This window comes from Barbus barbus (genome assembly GCF_936440315.1).
Source record: "Barbus barbus genome assembly, chromosome: 28".
Classification (NCBI taxonomy): domain Eukaryota; kingdom Metazoa; phylum Chordata; class Actinopteri; order Cypriniformes; family Cyprinidae; genus Barbus; species Barbus barbus.
In genome coordinates, this window is record NC_136756.1 from 19,406,002 (window position 1) to 19,426,156 (window position 20,155).

Genomic DNA, 20,155 nt, shown 5'->3' on the forward strand with positions numbered 1-20,155 from the left:
AGTCGCTTTGGACAAAAGCGTCTGCTAAATGACAAAAGTAAAAAGTAAGTAAAGTAGTGAAGTGAAGTGACATTCAGCCAAGTATGGTGACCCATACTTGGAATTTGTGCTCTGCATTTAAGCACACACACAGCAGTGAACACACACACACCGTGAACACACACCCAGAGCAGTGGGCAGCCATTTATGCTGCGGCGCCCGGGGAGCAGTTGGGGGTTCGGTGCCTTGCTCAAGGGCACCTCAGTCGTGGTATTGAGGGTGGAGAGAGCGCTGGACATTCACTCCCCCCCACCTACAATCCCTGCCGGCCCGAGACTCGAACCCGCAACCTTTGGATTACAAGTCCGACTCTCTAACCATTAGGCCACGACTTCCCCGTAATTCCATCTGCTATTAATTCCATCTGCTATTAAAACACAAAGCTAAGATGGAAACACAAGGTACAGTTCATCCCAAATTTTTTTGGTAAAAGTCATTCTTAATATATTTGATTCTCTTTGTATAATAAACAGTGTATAATGACTTCAATTGCAGTGTCTTTCTCACGCAGACCTATTGTGTGGCTTTAGAAAACTATTTTTTGTAGCCTGACAGCTTCAAATATTAATTTTCTTGTATGCAAAAAGAGCAGCTTGAACATATTGCTAAAGTTCTACTTTTGTGTTTCACGGAAGAGAGAAAGTCGTACTGTTTTGGAGCAACATAAGGGTGAGTAAATGATGACAGAATGTTCATTTCTGGGTTAACTTAGCTTTGGGCTTAAACGGCCAATGGCATTTTACAGAAGAACATTTAGTCTCAGTGTATTTGTCGCACAAAATCGTAAAATTAATTGTACCCCACAAGTCATCATTCACATCTGTATCACTGGCAAGAACCCATCAGACTCATGGAAATGCACAGATCTGACCTATTAAGCTGTGAACCAGGCACAAAATTGCATTACATCCACTTAAAGGAACGATTCATAGGTACTCTGATGGTCGCTGCAGTAGCTGGGTGATTCACATCGTAAAGTGGGATACGCGTGGACTACTACTTGTAGGTCTGCATATAAAACACTGCACACAATTGATATGCTAATTGGAGGAGCGGTGAGTGGGAGGCCTGAGCAGATAGATGTGACTCTCACCCTGAGGAGAAGTGAGAGAGAAAAGCTGTTAGTTCCATACCTTCTTTTACAGATCCTCTGTAGTGCTGCAATTAATAACATCTGACTGCTGCTGCCACACCGTCTCAGAGCCGATGCATCTTCCAAACACCAGGTGTCTGCCAAGAGTAGCCACTAAATGGCAGCAGGCTGTCGTTTAATTGATTTGTTATTGTAAACATGTCTGGACATTGACTTACAGAGACAGCTGCTGGACTCGGAGTTGTACACTTAAAGTTTAGCAACTGGTGATAGTTTTTGGAGGCTGGGGTGCAAGTATGTGTGATGGTTTGTTATGTATCGGGAAGGGACTGGGGGCAACTAACTGAAACTGCTAATCTAACTTTGCGTTTCAGTACAGGGAGCATGGTTCATAAGTAGTTCAATTTTCAAAACAGTGTAGCTATATTTTAACAAGGTACTTTTTTCCAGCAAGTGTAATATTATTATTATTTTCAGCTAGTTAACCCTTCGCCAGGAGTTTGATTGACAGGCGATTTGGCCAATAATAATGGCGAATCTGCAATTTTTTCTGACAAACAAACCAGACAGGAGAGTAGGTTAATGTCATGTGCTTGAACATGAAAAATGGTGTGTATTTACGTCTTTCTGCAGTTGAAAAAAACCCCCTTATGAATCATTCATTTTTGCGAAGGGTCAGTTAAGCACAGCTTTTTTTTTTTCAGTTTAGTGAATCTATTCATTCAGATGAATCGTGCAAATGAACTGGTTCAGAAATTTTAGGGTAACACTTTACAAGGGTTCCACTTGGTTAATATTAGTTAACTATATTAGTTAACATGAACTATCAATAAAAAAATACTTCTAAAGCATTTATTAATCTTAGCTAATGTCAATTGCAATATTTACTAATGCGTTATTAAAATCAAAACTTGTATCTGATATTTAGTGTATTAAATACTTAAATATATTTTAATATTTAATCTGATATTTAATGGATGTTTAATATTAAAATTCATTATTTAGTAATAATTAAGTTTAATATATATTTAATGTACCTGAGCTAACATGAACTAACAAAGATTAATATAATAAAATGTATGGCTCTTTGTTTATGTTAGTCAATGCATTGTGTGTTAACAACCAGTGTTACCATATTTAGTTAAATGTAGATTAACCAAAATAATATCATGTTGTTTGGGAAATCACATCTTCAAAGATGCTTCCCCAATACCAAAATGACTCAATTTAAAACACTGATTAGGCCTTGTGATGGGTCTAAACTATAGAGATAAAGCGAATTGCTGCACAAAATGGCAAGGAGGTGAAAAGTTGTGAGGAGTAGGATTTTGGACCTAGGAGACTTGACACTGGGCGGAGCTACTATGCAACATAAAATCTGAAAAATAAAATCTATTCAGATGACATATCGTCTCAGAGCATATTGCAACACTGAAAAGGCAATTTAAGTATGTGGAAATGAAATGAATCCCAAAATGTTCCTCCTGACTTTCTCTGCTCTGAGTCAATTGGTTTCATTCTCTGTATCTTTTCCCATAAGTTCCACACTCTCTTACCAGAGAAATGCCATTCAGATTCAGTCCTGAGGATAGAACGGATCAATATAGCTTACATGCTTCTCACTTTCCAGCACAGAGGAGTCGTAACTGTGCAGCTTTCAAACACAATCCACACATTCCATTCCCATACCTCCTCTGAGGATTAAATGCGAACAGAGCCTGCCAAACACACTCCAGTCTATGGCAAAACATACATGGAATTCCTCTCACGTGTCTGTGTACACAAACACATGTTCCTGTAGTAATGTATAAATGTCTGTTGATAAGAACAGCTTTGGAATTTCCTATCACGTGTTTGTTTTTCTGATCAGAACAGGGGTGCGGAGGGACGCTCGGTTGTGGTGCAGGAGCGCAGGCTGCTGGTTGGGGTCCATAACGGTTGGGGTTGGGTGGAGAAACCTCATGTGTTGGTGCTGGAACGTGAGGCCGGGGGGAGTGGAGCAGCTAGGGTTCGTGGAGCCAGCGCAGGCAGCAGCTTCAGGCAGACCTCCACGGACAAACTCAGGTGGATACTCGGCCCATCTGGCCTACTAATTTACCATAATTCTCAGAAATGTTGCCATACTTCCATAGACCTTGCTTCTATTTGCACCTACTTTTTTCTTTTATCAAGTATCATGGACCTTTAATTATCTATGTTTCTTTTCTTCTGCATTCATCTATAATGGTCATAATTATTACTGTCTATACAAAAGATCATTGATTGATCCATGTCTCCTTAGCTGTACTAGATGTTCTGATAATCTAATACAATCATTACACACCTGTATTAGTTTTTAAAAATCTTTTTTTTTGAAGAATGTTCATGCTGATTTTGCAATGCGGGTGCTATCGGGCTCCAAAACGGACATAAAACAACATAAAATTGGTTTGCACATAATATTTTGTCACCTAAGTTTTCTAAAGCCATACAATAGCTTTGTTTGAGGAACAGATTGGATTTTTTTTTATTGAAATTTTGAAATTATTTAATTATTTATATCTAATTTGTGCATGCATATTTTTTTAATTAAAGTTAAGCTTGTCAAGACTCATCACGAGAGCTGCATTTATTTGATCAAGCATTTTGAATTATTACATTAACAATAAAATAAACCTTAGTAAATTTTGGTAAATATTAAGCAGCCATTGCTCCAACCTTCAGTGTCACATGATCTTTCCAAAATCATTCTAATATGCTGATTTGGTGCTCAAGAAACATTTCGTATTATCATTAATGTTGAAAACAGCTCAATATTTTTGTGGAATCCTTTTTTTTCAGGATCCTTTGATGATTTGGAAAGTTCAAATGAACAGCATTTATTTGAAATAGAAATGTTTTGTAACATAAATGTCTTTACTGCCACTGAAAAGAAAAAAAAAAGTGCTACCCTAAACTTGAGTGGTAGTGTATGCAAACATCTTGAATTTCACTATAAGCCACACATAAAGCTATTTTGTTCATAACACTTGAAATATAGTGCACAAGTCATGTGGATTACTGTTATGCTTATTCCTTTAGATCTGGTTCTTTTATTCTTTCTTTGTAAAGAAACACAGCAGCTTTGAGGTTTTTCAGAACATCCTACTTTGTATTCCACCCAAGAACAAAAGCATTTCTGTTGAGCTCAGACTTTTCATTTTTGGATGAATTATTCCTTTAATATAAACACTGTCAGAGAGTTCCAGTGTCTCTCCATGGCCTCCTCCAGTTTAATGCTCCATCTGTCCTGTTTCAGTGACTCGAACTCTCGAAGCCACACTGGTTGTCCTCCCTAGTGCTTACCCAGCAGAGATCCCCTCGTCCTCACCCCACCTCATTGGTTTTCGCCCAACTTCCATCTCTTTTTCAACACAGTCCTTATCAAATATGGATTTTTAGGGTGATTTACACACTTACTCACTGGATGTTAAATATTTTAAAATCATCTTTTCCAGAAAGTATTAAAAACAGTTCCGCTTTCTAGATTAAGGTTTCTGGTGTCTTCACTCTTTGTTTAATTAAAATGCTGATAAGCCGTCGCTGTACAACGCAAATGAGAAATGAGGGTTTGATGGTTGATGTCTGCCTCACTCCATCTGCTGTGAAAAAAAGAGCCCCCCCCCCCACCGCCACAGAGTCACTGCCATGTGAGCGCTTGCAGAACAAGTCACAAGCACCGTTCGTGTGCGGTGACAGAAAGAGGTCTATAATTACCCAATGAGAAAAATTAGGTGTCTGAGAGAGTGGAGCATCACATTCTGCCCTTTTATAAGAGAGAGAAATTGGGTTTAATTATGGAGAGGTTAGCACTAAAAACTTATGCTGCATGTTCTCAACAACACTGCTGTGATGACGGCAGCGAATGTGTCTATGAGAGCGTGTGAAAACCCATCAAGAACGGTGCAAATGATCTGACGCCGACCTGCCAGTTCCTAGATGAGATGTTGGCATGAAACCCGTGTCTGGAATTTCAACACCTTGTAGTAACACTGTCTGAAATAAACTTTTTTTTTTGAGTCTTGTTTCAATTTCATAACTTTGTTCTTTGTCTTCCTGTATGGAAAAAGCGATGTGAACTTCATTTTGAAGTTTTAATTTTATTTTTTTTGTACCGTGCTGTGCTCATCTTATATGCTGTGTACTTTTCCTATATAGCCTGTACCTGCTTATGTAATAATCTGCAATCATTTTTAAGGCTTTTTTTGAGATTCTGAATCAAACTATAAGAACTATAATATGATGACTACAGAATGCATCATAGCAAAAACAAAACAAATAATGAAATATAAATGCAATTTGAGCGACTTACTATGTTAGAACGATAATAGTTTCATTCTAATGTTGCACAAGCATCAAACTCAGAAGAGAGAAACAAACTTTTTTTAGCTTAACTTTTAGTCCCTGCTAAATTGCTGTTCCTCCTTCTTCAGCTCTGTATGAGTTTCAAAACTCCATTTGTCAAGTTAATGTGGCAGAGCTGTTTTCTTCCTAGAATTTGAATTTCTAGAATTTCTTTAATTGCATAAATTACCATTTAAAGGTTCAGTCAGTATAAATATTCAAATGTTTTTGAAACAAGTCTCTAATGCTCGTTAAAGCTGCATTTACACTATTTGACCAAAAATGCTAAAAAAAACAAGCAGTAGTATTGTGAAATACTGTTTTCCATTTTTCAGCAGAAATAATTATAATCTGTTAATATAGTGCTCAAGGAATATTTCTTAATATTTTTATATGCCGAAAACACTTAATAAAGTAATCAATAATAAAGTATCAATTTATTAAAAAAAAAGTAATACTAGCCCCAGACTTTTGAATTGTATGAATGTGTATATACATCTCGATTAAATATTGCTTCCAGTTAAAAAGTCATGGAAATTCTACCCCCCCACCCAAGTATATATGGTATGCTTTGCAATGCATGATGGGATTGTGCTTTCCAAACTCATAAAGCGGTGAACTGAGATACCTGTGTTAATGAGTGTCACTTGACTAGTTGTGTTTTTGGGTCAGTGTGGGTGTGTAGGTTCATTACACAAGATTCCATGCCGAGCTGTGATATTTCGGTGATCTCACACTCTTCTTTCTGCCTCCTGCAGTGATGGACTGTCTCTTCGTGGCAGTGTGGAGCTCAAGATGATGAGGGATGTGGCTTTCAGCATCGTCTTCCAGCTCCAGTATGTTTTCTCTTGTCCACTGGCTGGAGATGGGCAGGTGAGTCATATGCTAATGATGCACCTCTCAACATTCTTTCTCTTTCACTCAGGTGAATATAATACTGTATGAGGAGAAAATCTTGTTTAATCACAATTTTTTTTTTTTTTCAAACAAGACATTTTAGGAATTTTGCTTATGAAACAGTTCCAAAAATAATTTGGGAGGACCAGACTGTTTACTTACTGTTTACCTGCTGTCTACAGGCACAGAATCACTAGCAGCTGTTGAAATGTGTGGGAGGAAGTTTCCCTGGATTGATCAGTTCACTCTGAAATATAACCTATAGTTTTTTTTTAAGACTCGTTTAAGACTTGTTGCTTTCAGTATGGCTGTAAGGTCACGCATTATGGTATTTAAACTCATATTAGACACGTTTAACTTTAAATAAAGCACATTATCACCTGAGATTATCTACTGTCATATAGTTTTGTATGTTGTTGTCCCAGCCGCGACATCGCGGAAAGAGAAACCGTTTCTAAAATAGAAATTTTGCATGTCGCCGTTGCAGCTAGTTAGGACAAAACCCCTGATTAACATGGAAAAGATACCTTTTATCGTGTGTCACGGCATTGCATCGCGTACAGTTAGGACACGGTGTTATGCTGACCAAGGATGCATAAAAAAAAAAAATACAGTACAAACAGTAATAATGTGAAATAGTATTTCAATTAAAAACATTGTTTTCTATTTTTATATGTTGTAAAATATAATATATTCCTTTGATGTTGAATCTGAATATTCAGTAGCCATTGATTCAGTCTTCAGTGTCACATGATCCTTCAGAAATCATTATGCTGATTTTGTGTGCAAGAAACATATTATTTTTTAATGTTGATAACAGCTGTGCTGCTTAATTTTTAAAATATTTTAACCATAATATTTTTTAAGATTTTTAATTAATAGAAGGTTCAAAAGAACATAGTTTATTTGAAATAAAAATCTTTTTGTAACACTATAAATGTTTTTACTGTTACTTTTGATAAAGTTAATGTATCCTTTCTAAATAAAAGCATTTCTTTTAAAATATATATATACATATAGATCTTACTGAACACAAACATTTGAATGGCAGTGAATATAAATACATATATCATTGTTTTGAAAATGTCATATTCACCAATTTGAATGTGCGTTTTACAAATAATGGACTTAAAAGGGTCATCGGATGCAAAATTCACTTTATAAGTTGTTTGAACATAAATGTGTGTTGGAAGTGTGTGTACACATCCGTCCTATAATGATAAAAATCCACCCAGTTTTTTTTTTTAAATCCCTATTTTAAAATCCCCTTTTTTAAATCAGGCTGTTCGGAGATTCCTGTCAGAATGACGTAGTTCTGCGCAGGCCCCTCCTACGAGAGTTGACTGACGAGGCTGTCTTACCTTAGACCCCCCCTGAGTGAGCTGAGAGCTGTCCGGCAGTGTGTCGACTCCGGTGCAGGGGAAGACAAGATGTCTCTGATTAAGCGACTGATGTTGTTGGATGTAATAATGAAGTACTTGAGTAAAAGTACAGATACGTATTATAAAATATTACTCCAGTAAAATTAAGAGTACTGCTTTTTCAATTTTACTCAAGTGAAAGTACAAAAGTACTCAATTTTTTATGTACTTAAGTAAAAAAGTACTGATAGATTATTTTGCAATTTTATATAGACTACTTGATTTAATTTTATATTAACGCATATTTTTATAATCCTACTGCTCAAAATACCTGGGATTTTCCCAAAATAACCACTATATGGAGTCAAGATATATATTTTGTTATTGATATGGCCTATGTTGACGAGAGTGATGTAGTAATGTTCACTGTGAAGCTTACATTGTAATGAACCTGAGAGAAAACTGATCTGACAATCTAATTTTCACCAGTAAGAAAAAAGTGTTTTAAAGCTTGTTGTTTTGCATAATGTCACTTATGACACGAGAATAAGGCCTGAAGTTAGGAAGAACATTTAAAGGAAAATATAATTATATTTTCATAATGATTTTCTTTTCTTCTCAAACCTTGTCTGTGGTGTAAAAACACCCCTGGCCAAATGCCCCCAGAGGGCATTACTTCCCACTTTGATAATTACTGTAGTTGCCATGTTCTGTTCCCTCAGATGTAATCTATCTAGGTGGTTGAATAAAAATATTTGGACTTTATATTTAAACATTTCCTCAACTTGGCACCAGAAAGCTTGATAGCTAGACAGTTATCATCAGCTAACAATATTAACTTATTTTCAGTATGGTTATGAATAAACATTCATATCTGTCTACTCGGCTAGTTGATCTAAACAATATAAAAATGTATACTGTTGATAAACAATATAAAACATAGGCCTAGATGTGTAGCATTTTAATAAAACTGTTAACGTTACAGCAGCGGGGAATATGAACGTGCATCAGTTATTTTATTTAATCTGTGTTATTTTAATGTTTCGTTTTTTGACCTGAAACATAGAGACACTGTCATTGATCTGTTTGCATTCAAGCATTTCAGTGGGCTAAAAATAGATCACCCTTTATAGCAGATTTGACCTTAATATGATTTTCAGTTACAATAATTAATCCTAAAATTCGACATTAGTAACTTACTTTTCGCTCACAAGATCTCCCGGTTCTTACTTGTGAGTTCAGTTCACTGGAGACTCGCTCTAAATGGATCATTTGAATCAGTGAGTTGTCGACTCAAGAACAGCTGCAATCGGATCATTTCAATTTGTGAATTAATCGTTTGTTTTTGCGATTTGCAAACCGATTTCACAGGTTCATTAAAAAGAATCAGTTTGTTCATGAATCAGACACCGCTTCTGCATCTTGGAGCTCGTGATATATTTTAAGGAGTAACGATGTGTTTTATGAAATGTAGTGAAGTAAAAAGTATGATCTTATGTGAAGTAATAGTAAAAGTTACTCAAAATAAAACTACTCCAGTAAAGTATAGATACTTGAAAAATGTACTTAAGTACAGTAACGAAGTAAAGCTACTTCGTTACTGACCACCACTGATAATGAATATATCAGTCGTCATTTACTCCCGACATCTGAGCCACTGAAGATGCAGAGGATTAACGTTACTTTCGTTTTTGTAAAAAAGGTATTTTTTACACTACCATTGAGAAATTTTAATCAAAGTATATTATAGACTTTTCATTAAGCCCTAAAGAATCATATCAACTTGTGGAAAATGGGCATCCGATGACCCCTTTAAACCATATAAAATTTGCAGTTAGTGACTGCCTTGTTGCATCACAACATTAGATACAGTAGTTGTCGTTAAATATAGTAGTTTAGAAAGTTTGAGACCTCCAGTCCAGTGGAGTCCAGGGAACTTCTGCGACAAGACCCAACTACTGTACTCCCAAGTCCACAGGGATGGAAGAGAGTTTGCCTTTTCTGTTTAGAGCTCTTTCTAATTGAGAATGGATCTGAGAGATAACTCTCTCTGTCACACTCTCACTCTTCTGCTTTCTCCCCTCGCTTATCTCGCTCCCTCTCCCTCCCTCTCTCTCACTCTCTCTCTCTCTCGAGTATTGCCATGTCTCTCATTGCCTTTCCCTGCGGAAATTAAACAGCCATCCTTGACCAGACATTCTCAGTAAATAAACATATTGGGTGGGGAGGGAAATAGATCAGGGGGTAAAAAAAAGGGAATCTCAGGTTCCAGGCAGCAAGCACAGAAGCAATCCAATCAGGCTTTATTCATCCGCCCGGACCCCCGTCCTCTCGTTTCTTTGCTCAGGGCTCTGGTTCAGTCTTAACACCCTCAGGATTAGTCCCCTCTAATGAAATGACACAAATGTGCCTCTTTAGTCTATCTAGAACGGTCTCAGCACACACACGGTTGTCTGAAAACCCAATACGTCTCCAGGGTGCTTGTTTTTCTCTGCCAGGCAACAAAGAAGGATTTTAAAAACACTCGTCTCTACAGTTAAGTCATGAGAGATATTCCGCCAATTACATGTGTGGGCGGAATCGGCATAGCGCTCTATGGGATGGACGCTCTTCGTGACCAGCAATATAATTTTCCACCTGCGAGGGTTAAAGTGTAGCCAATTAAAGCCTGTCAGAAAACAAGACGCAGTTCCGTAGGCATGTTAAATGCTAAACACTCGCTATCTGGACTGAAAATGCTAGTTTCTAAAATTCTGGCTTAATTGGAACTGAGAACTCCTCACCATTTCAGATTGTTCACGAAGATGAAATTTTCAATATGTGAGTGTGATGTTTTTTTGGAAACCGAGAATTTCTCGAGCTGTCGAGGCTCCTGGTTGAAGAGACAGGAAGAAGTGTTGGACAAGTATCGCCTCACATGATCTGCAGTCTCAAACTGTGCTGAATTTGAGGTTAAAATAGGAAATTCGAGAGTGTGTGTGTGTAAATTCCTAATGACGTTTGAGATGGCGTGTGTGAGCGAGAGAGGGAAGACAGACAGGGAGAGAGAGGGAGATAGACAGAGAGGGATGGAGTAATTGCGTTATAGGTGTATTTATAGAGCGTGTTGAAGGAAGGTGTCTGGAAAGTCATCATAGTGACTAATAAAGGTGGAACGAGACTCGACCTCCTGAAGATAGAATGACCTGCCTTGCAGCGGCATTAAAGAGAAAGATTTTTCTTTACATTTTAACAGCTAATGGGTTTAGAACATAGGCTTTTCTCGCCTCTGGTGTGTCCTAGATTTGTTTAGATTGTTTGTAATTACTAGGCGGCTCTCTGGAATACTTAATTCTGATTAGTTCTTAATTCATCTCTGGAATACTTCATTCTGATTAGTCAATCATTACCTGCAGTCATATTTTTATATAATGGCTTTTAAACTGTATATTTGACCATTGTCCCAGGTAACTGATAGTTTTGTATCTGTTGTAAACTCTGTGGTCTTTTTCTTGAATATTGAAATAATTTCAGTTAAAATTCATATTTAATGTCCATTTATTTGTTTGTAGCAAGCAGAATTCAGTACTTTCTTTCATCATTTGTCCTTAGCATTATCATTATCACTTGGTCTTTAATAATTAATTGCTAACACTGTCACTAGCATAATTTTATTAATAATAATGTACTGTATATTGTCTGAGACCACATTGAACAAAACATATGAAATTTAATTTAAAACTAGAAATAAAGTCTGAGGATTTTGAAAAATGTAACTTTTTTTACAAAAAAAGATGATTTTAATGATGATTTGGCATTCCCAAACGAAGGAGGTACATACCAAATACTGAAATTTTAAACTGATAGTCTATAAAATAAGTCAAACATGCAGTCTCATTAATATATTTAGTATTTATGTATGTGTATATATATATATATATACTGTATATATATATATATATATACTGTATATACTGTATATAAATACTTAATATAATACATAATAAATAAATATGAATGATTTATATACGGTAAATTATTTAGGTAGCATGAAAGTTAGTGTAGCTTAGAGCTTCTAAATAATTATTTAAATATTTATAATTAATTTACATTTGTCCTCAATGTAATGATTATGTTTGTTTATGATAATAACCATAAAACAACCATTAAAAAATTATAATGCTCTTTTGCCTTCCTCTGTGATCTACAGGTGTGCTACTTTTCTGCATGGGTGCTCTGTGATTCCCTATTAATCGGTTTATAATGGATCATGATGGCCTTAATGCTGTTTATTTTTTTCTTTTCTCCTGGAGTCGTAAGACATAACAGATCCTAGGTTTACTGTTTCACCAGTAGGTGGAGCTGTGTAACTCATAAACAGGCTTAGAAAGAGAGCTGATTGTACACAGTGTTGCAATCATACTGTGTTGACCACTATTTACTGCACCTCATCTCTGTCCAATTGCTCTCGTAATATGGTCTGATAGATTTGCTGAATGGAGCAACATAAAGTCGGCGACTAATTAACAAATCGACTACAAAAAAGACTGTAGTACCTCACTTTCAAAGGACGTTTCCTAGAGCTCCAAAACTCAAACTTCTTAAGTTTGAGGAATTCTGAAGTGACTGTTTCATGCTTGTGTTTTGGTTCTTTTACTCTTTCCTTCATAAGGTTCGGTGGACCAGTGCTCTCATCCTTATCAATATGCTCATGGAGAAAGTGAAAGAATATAAGAGCTGAAAGGAAAAAACTGACAGGGATGGCAGTGAGAAAGACTCTTTGGCAAGTAGAAAAGGAAAGTTGGAATGTGTATGTGAGAGGGATATAAACTCAAGCAGCTCTGTGAACCTCTTCCCATGCAGCTGGATAGGGAGACTGAGGGCCGAAATCACAGTTGCGCATTGATATTTCAAAACCCTGAACCTCCCACAGTGCATCTTAAGCAGCTGTAAAATGTGCTGAAAATGCACTGCGCCTTGAGCATTTAAATGAAGTTATTGTCATTGTTTTCTTTGCAGAAGATACATGGCAGGTTGTGGCATTCTTCACAAACTGGCAGTCAAAACCAGCCTGCATTGTGCTGTGTAAAATAGCATTTTTGATGGTGTTTGTGTTGTTTTATCGTATTCTCATAAGTCTTACTGAAATAAATGCTAAAACAGCATTGACATGTAGCATGTGGATATAGACAGTGCTATCAGAGGAATCAGTTCAATCAGTCAATTCCCGCTGGGGAACTTCGGTGTAGTGTACTTTAGATGATAGAGAGAGGGGGGAAAGATTGAGTATGGGTGAGACTGACAGAGAGCGAGAGAGAGAGAGAGAGAGAGAGAGAGAGAGAGAAATATGAACTGCTCACTTGGCATGATCCGGTTTGACTCAGCACAAAGAGACTTGTAGTACTAAATCTCAAGCACAGAGAATCTCAATCACCCAAACCTCTGACCTAAAAACACCATCTCTATTGTCTTTCTTTCTGCATTACTCTGATCAGAATTTTCTGTGCTTTAGTAAGCTATATATAAAATTCCTTTCTAAAAATCCTCATCAAGATAAGCTGATTGACACGAGAGCTGGTAGTTTCATTAAGAGCCGGCTTTAAAGGTGTTTTAAAGGTAAGCAGAAGAATTTTGTAAATAACGTGAGATGACACAGGTAACCAGTGGAGGTTGAATAAGACAGGGTAATATGAGCGGATCCCTTAGTGTGGGTTAATATTCTTGCAGCAGAATTTATTATATTATAAAACAATTTAATACATCAAAACAGATCCACAAACCTATAATAAAGACTAAATAAATCAACCAATTTGGTATTTGACAATAATATAACTTAGTATAAAAAGTTTTATACTATGTATGTATTTATTTATTTATATAATAAGGACTAAATAAATAAGTAAATAATTTTAGTATTGGACAATAACATAACTTAGCATAAAGGGTTTTATGTATTTATTTATATAACAAGGACTAAATTAATAAATTTGGTATTTGACAATAACACAACTTAGCATAAAGGGTATTTATTTCTTTATATTTATTTCTTTATATTCTAGACGTGCTCATTGTTTGGTTTAAGTCGGTTTCAAATTGCTTAAAGATATACAGTTAATTGCATTTCTCTATTCTCTTATTATTCACAATATGTGATTTATAGGAATTTAATGTGCAAGTTGATTGCTCTTATCTCTAATAATCACGGTCAGGCAATAACATAGTAATCGTGACAGCCTCAGCGCTGCTTTTGTCTCAGTCATTACCATAAATTCTTCTATTCTGCTCTCTATCTTTTCCTTTGCTCTGTCTGTCGTTCTCCGCTTGAGTTGCAGCTGTACAAGATTGACAACTGATCCCCTGCACAGATAGCTCCTAATGCTGGTCTGTCAACACCAATTTTGTGACGAGGCAGCTCAAACAAGACCCATGTTCAGCCTGAAATGCTGCTTTTAACATTTCTAGATGAGCTTCTGTCAGTTAAGCCACACTAATGTAATAAAGTGTTGCGTGATGCTGAGGGACAGGCCAGCGTCCGTGCGATGTGGGGTTTTGTTGCCGGTCCGCCGCTAGCTGTGACTCATGGATAATGGAGAATGAGCCAGAGACTGAGACTTTCCCGTTCCTGTCTTGTGGCCAGTAGATATTTTGTGTTACAGCAGCTTTCATGCGAAGACACTGATGCTGGCGTGAAAAGGGGCTTCTCCTCTGAGGCCTGGAGGAAGGGTGAGCAGAGTTGGTCACATAATTGTGATTTGCAGTAACGAATGCAATGACAATGGGTCCTGAGATGCTCACGGACACGTTTCTGCTGCAATCCTGAGTAATGACACCCCATCCTATCTGGTGACCTGCAGCGGACAGAAAGATTAATAATGAATAATAATTTAAGCATTCAACCGTTCCTCACACAAAGCTATTGTTAGGCTCCAAAAAATGGATATAGCACCAGTGGGAGTCATTTGAACTAATTTTTATTGTACTCCTTTAGTCAGTCCCTCCAGTTCTTCATGATTTTACAGCACAAAATGTTGCTTTTTTGCAATCCTGCATGTTTCACCATTTAACATGAAATAATAATCACAAAAAGGGCAGTCCTACTTGATGTTATTGGCACGTTACTGTTATAAACATGCATACATGAATGAGAAATTAAAGCATAGGATGTTCATTATGTTAAACAGTGTTATTAAGCATAATAAACCATGAAAACAAATTAAATTCAGTACTTGAGCTGACTGACACACCCAAAGCATGCAAGTCATATACACATAAACAGTCTGTTGTGTGTTACATTAATCAGAAATAGTTAAGGCCTTTCCACACTGAGCGCGATGCGAATCGCCGACGAAAGGAGCTTTCACACCAAGCGCGAAACGATTGTTCACCTTCTGCTAATTCACACACGTTAGGTGGCGCCAACCAACAATGCATTGTTCATCAGATATGTATCTTATGTGGATTTGACATCATCCGCTGCTCAATATACAGCATTAAATTAAGATAAACAAAGTTGCGGTGAAGATGCTGGATGTGGAGGTCCTGGGCTGGTGTGGTTACACATGGTCTGCGGTTGTGAGGCCAGTTGGATGCACTGCCAAATTCTCTGAAACGCCTTTGGAGATGGCTTATGGTAGAGAAATGAACATTCAATTCACGGGCAGCAGCTCTGGTGGACATTCCTGCAGTAAGCATACCAATTGCACGCTCCCTCAAAAATTGCGACATCTGTGGCATTGTGCTGTGTGATAAAACTGCACATTTTAGAGTGGCCTTTTATTGTGGCCAGCCTAAGGCACACCTGTGCAATAATCATGCTGTCTAATCAGCATCTTGATATGTCACACCTGTGAGGTGGATGGATTATCTCGGCAAAGGAGAAGTGCTCACTAACACAGATTTAGACAGATTTGTGAACAATATTTGAGAGAAATAGGCTTTTTGTGTCTTAGAAAAAAGTCTTAGATCTTTGAGTTCAGCTCATGAAAAATGGGGGCAAAAACAAAAGTGTTGCGTTTATAATTTTGTTCAGTGTATCTATAATGCTTACAAGAATAGGCTACATCCTAAAATATAATTAGAAGTACAATTAGCATCAAGCTACACTTGAAAATGTAATTATTAATGTATTTGCTTACCCACTTTAAACCATCATCGACTGCTTGTAATAACTTCCGATTGTGATTTAGTTGATTTTGATTCTATAATAAGCAGACACACGCACTCTTTGTATGTTTAATAACGCTACACTGCTAATATTTGTCATAAACATCCTTTATTGCTATAAAAATATCATGAGCTGCATACAAAACATACAGAAAATATATTGTCATAATCATGTCTATTTGCTTTCATATTTCATGTGTAGAACATTTTTTCACTTGATATATATATATATATATATATATACCTGTATATATATTTATTTATATATATATTTTTTTATATACAGAAGATGTAGAGAGTGAACGTGCTCTGACTCAACACTCATGCACATGGAAGAAAACGGACGATGCTCTACAGATCACATAATTCAGTGGAGAATTAATAGAAATGTTATTTTAATGTTACGAATGTGAGAAATCTGTTCTCAAATACCAACGATAACAAGAACTCAGCATTCACTCTCTTCTCTTCCGGATACTCTTTATCGTTGTTTGTTTACACTGGTTTTCGAAACAGCGCCACCATTCTCACCCTTTTGTGTAACAGCAGCTGCTCCGGTCACATGATCCTAGCTAAAATCTTATTGGATGGCCTGTGTTTTCGCTTTGCAAAACTGAAAAGATTTGTCGGACTTGTGTGAAAAAAAAACATTTGCATTTTCGGTGCGTGAATGTTCGCGATCTATGTGGAAACATCCATAGAAATCAGCACGTCATCGCGTCCGATATTCGTTTCGCTTTTTCACGCTCAGTGTGGAAAGGCCTTTAGGAGAAAATCAAATGTGTGTCAGTTTATTAGATCTGTGCGTTACTTCAGAAAGTGTCAATATACCTGCTGCTGTCTTTTTCTTTAATGTAATCAAACCAGAAACCACAAATGAAAAGGAGATTTTTATTTAAATGTTTTATTTTTCATTCCACCACAAAATCGGTCATTTTGATAGCAAAAAACTAATCCTAGTGGGACTGTTTAGTGTTTTGTTGTTTTTAAAGCTTGACATACTTGTCTGCTGTTTGGACAGGAGCTTGTGAAAAACCTCTCTTTTTGTGTTCCATGGAAAACACCATGGTATCACCTTTTTTTAGGAAAAGAATATGAATCAGATTACATAAAACAGTTGCACAATGACTGCATTTTAATCACGATCCCAACACACATGCTACATGTAGCATGAGCAATTTTTGATGTAAATTAGATTGTATAATTTCAACATTTAAAACAAAAACAGAATGGTCTGACCTTATCTATGTGATATTATGCTACATAAAACATATGCACAAAACAAAAACAGCAGACGGACTGAATGAGAACGAAGATTCACTGTCTGACAGCAGGAGGCTTTTATGGAACAGCAGCGACACAACGTTTTCTTGGTTACTGCTGTAAACAAAGCAGCACTGCAGTATAAATACTGCAATAATATGTATTGTATGTAGGTAAGATGAAAAGAATATACCATCTTTCCAAAGACAGTTCTTCTCAGTGATACATTCATATAAATCTCCTCACCCCTCAGCTCAGTATGAACGATTTTCTTCCAATATTTCACGCATGGTTAAATGAGTTTGACTGTACATTATTTTGTCCTCTTTGCAATCATCTTCAGTGTTTCTGGCTTCTGTTAACGGTCATTTACAGTTGGTTTATTTGCCCAGTTAAAGAATTAGTTGCATGTTATTACTAGTTTTAAAAGTTTGCCAACCATTAGTCAAAAGTTAACAGGGATCCCCTCTCAATTCATGACGATGTCTACAATGCTTACCCATTTGTACTGGTATGCCATTTTTTTTTTAAATCGTACCGTGTGTTTTAATTCAAACCAGTTTAATGTTTGAACTGGTATATTGCCAAGCACTAGTATGCATAAATGGCTGTACTATCCCTTTAACCTCTTTGGAATTTGTAAAAGACTCTCTAAAAGAATAATGGAGGAAGTGTGAAGTGCTTAGCCTGATTAGCCTTCAATTGAATTCTTACCATAAGGCATGAGGACCAACTGGAATCAGGCCATGAGCTCACCTGGAGAGTTTTGCAAGGATAATGATCCATCTCGGATTTCACAGCCATTTCTCGCCATTTTATTAGCAGTGGAGTGCCGCGGAGGAGGACAGTCAGACTGAATAAAAATGTTTTGATTTAGCATGGAAAAAGAGCATGTAACTGAACAAAGCACTTTAAAATCAAATAGACTACAGCGACCATGTGAGCTTCTACATGCAAGGGACGGACACAACAGTTTTCAAAAGAACAGCTCTTTGACAGCATCTGAGAATTCATATGGATACGTATGGAATACATTTTCAAACAGCGCTATGGTGTAAATGAAATATGACGTGTCCTGCTGCAGAGGAAAATAAAAAAATGATCAGTGACATGCTGCAGGTCAAGGAGGTCTATGATACCTAGAAAAAGTAGTTTTGCTAATATTCCCATTAATCTCAGTGGAAGTTACTTGACTGGCACTTTGTGGAAGTTTTTTTAGCAAATTTTTTCAGCCAAGCACATTTTCTTCACTTTGTGAATTATTCATTCACTTTCAAAGAACTTTAGGCAAATTCATGTTTTTTTTTTTTTTTGTTTTTTTTTTTTTATCCAAATCTGAGGTTCATGTATTATATAAATATAGGCAAAAACATCCTTAAAATAAAATAAAACCATTTGGGGTAAATGTGGTTCCATAGTACTTTAATTATAAATTATAGTCATTTTTTAAATAATTTGTTTTATTCAAATTTATAATTAAATTTTAATATCATACAGCTACTTTTAGCCATAAACATCTGGGCCATGCTAACTGTTCAAACCTTGAACCCTTGCTGTGGGTAAGTTAATGTTCCATATCACACGATTTTTCAATTAAGAGCTTAACCAACACTCTAAGAGCACCGAAGCTATTGGAGCAGAAATCGATGGAGCTCTACAATTGATTTACCACTAACATTCAGCTCTTTTACAACAGCACTGCTACATGCTTTGGTAAGAAGCATGATTTATTTTTGCAACTAAACCTTGCTGATTAAATTTCAACCTCCATGTTTCGTCTAGGAAGAGATTTCTTCTGTTAGTCAGTGTGACCTGCTTGAAACACGCTGTCTAAGAGCTTGATGAAGCTCTATTACTCCTTCATTTTGCGTTGAGTAAATTGTGGCCAACTTTCTGCTCACATGGCGTATAAATTATGCAATGCCGTCACACAGTTGCACAGCCCATATCAGCTAGATGCTCCTTCACATCTGTGGCAGAAGACAAACAAACAGCATTTCTGCATTTTTAAAGGGTTGCTGATGTTGTTTTAATTGGGATCAAGTCATGCGCTTTTTTTTTATTTTATGCGCTTCATTCTATGTCTCTCTTTCTCTGTCTAAGATGTTCATTCAGTTCCTCATTAAGGCCTGATTTCCTACAGGCTGTCTGGCTGCACTCCCTCAGTCTTGTGATAAAAAGACTATTGCGGAGCAGTAATGCTTATTTATACATATTTCTTTTATTTGTTTTTTTCCCATTCTGTCGGAAATGTCACACAAATGTTAATTAAATGTTAATCAAACATCACACAGTAAGAGAGCCCATGTCTTCGCCATTGTGCGGCTATATTTAGCAGTACAGAGAGGTCAGTCTACGGCAGGGTCTGATGCCTTCGCTCCAGGGGTTTGCATGGGAGAGCGGGAACAGGAGAAACAATGGTCGACTAATTAGTATGAATGTCAATTTCTCCCACTGAGAAGTTCATAAATCTCCTGGCCAGCCTACTGGGAGTTCACCCTGTCACATTGAGGCTCACTTTCCAGACCTCTCTTGTGCATCTGCCTGCATTGATCCCATCACATACTGTACTTCTAAGTGTGTGGGAGCATGAACAAGGCTCTCCTGGGAAGTACTCAGGTGAAAAGTAAATCGAGGGAAGCTGAAACAGTGGTTTTCAAGTGCTTTTGCTTCAGGATTTTATCACAGGACTTAAATTAGCAAATCAACATGGTACCCAAATTATTAAACGGTAAACAAAATGTCATTAAAATCAAAGATAAAAACATGTTTTTATAATATATAGTAGCAATAATCAACCAATACAAATCAACCAGTATCACGGTTAAACAAAATAATCAATTTTGTTTAACCGTGATACATTTTCATACATTTTTTTCATGATTCTAAAGATGTTTAATAAAAGAACAGCATTTATTTTTGACCAAATATTTTACTTTGGATTATATAAAATGAATAAACTGTGGAACAATTTCACAGTTTCAATTTTAATTTTAAC

At 36.6% G+C, this 20,155-nt stretch overlaps 1 protein-coding gene across 1 annotated transcript in view; it reads left to right on the plus strand.

The window, feature by feature from the left end:
- The window catches only part of nphp4 (nephronophthisis 4), a 156,026-nt gene that overhangs the window by 60,500 nt on the left and 75,371 nt on the right, over positions 1-20,155 (plus strand). The window contains exons 7-8 of the mRNA XM_079383228.1: positions 3,003-3,196; positions 6,253-6,367. Of these exons, the coding sequence (XP_079239354.1) occupies positions 3,003-3,196; positions 6,253-6,367 (309 nt within the window). The remainder of the gene's footprint in view (positions 1-3,002; positions 3,197-6,252; positions 6,368-20,155) is intronic.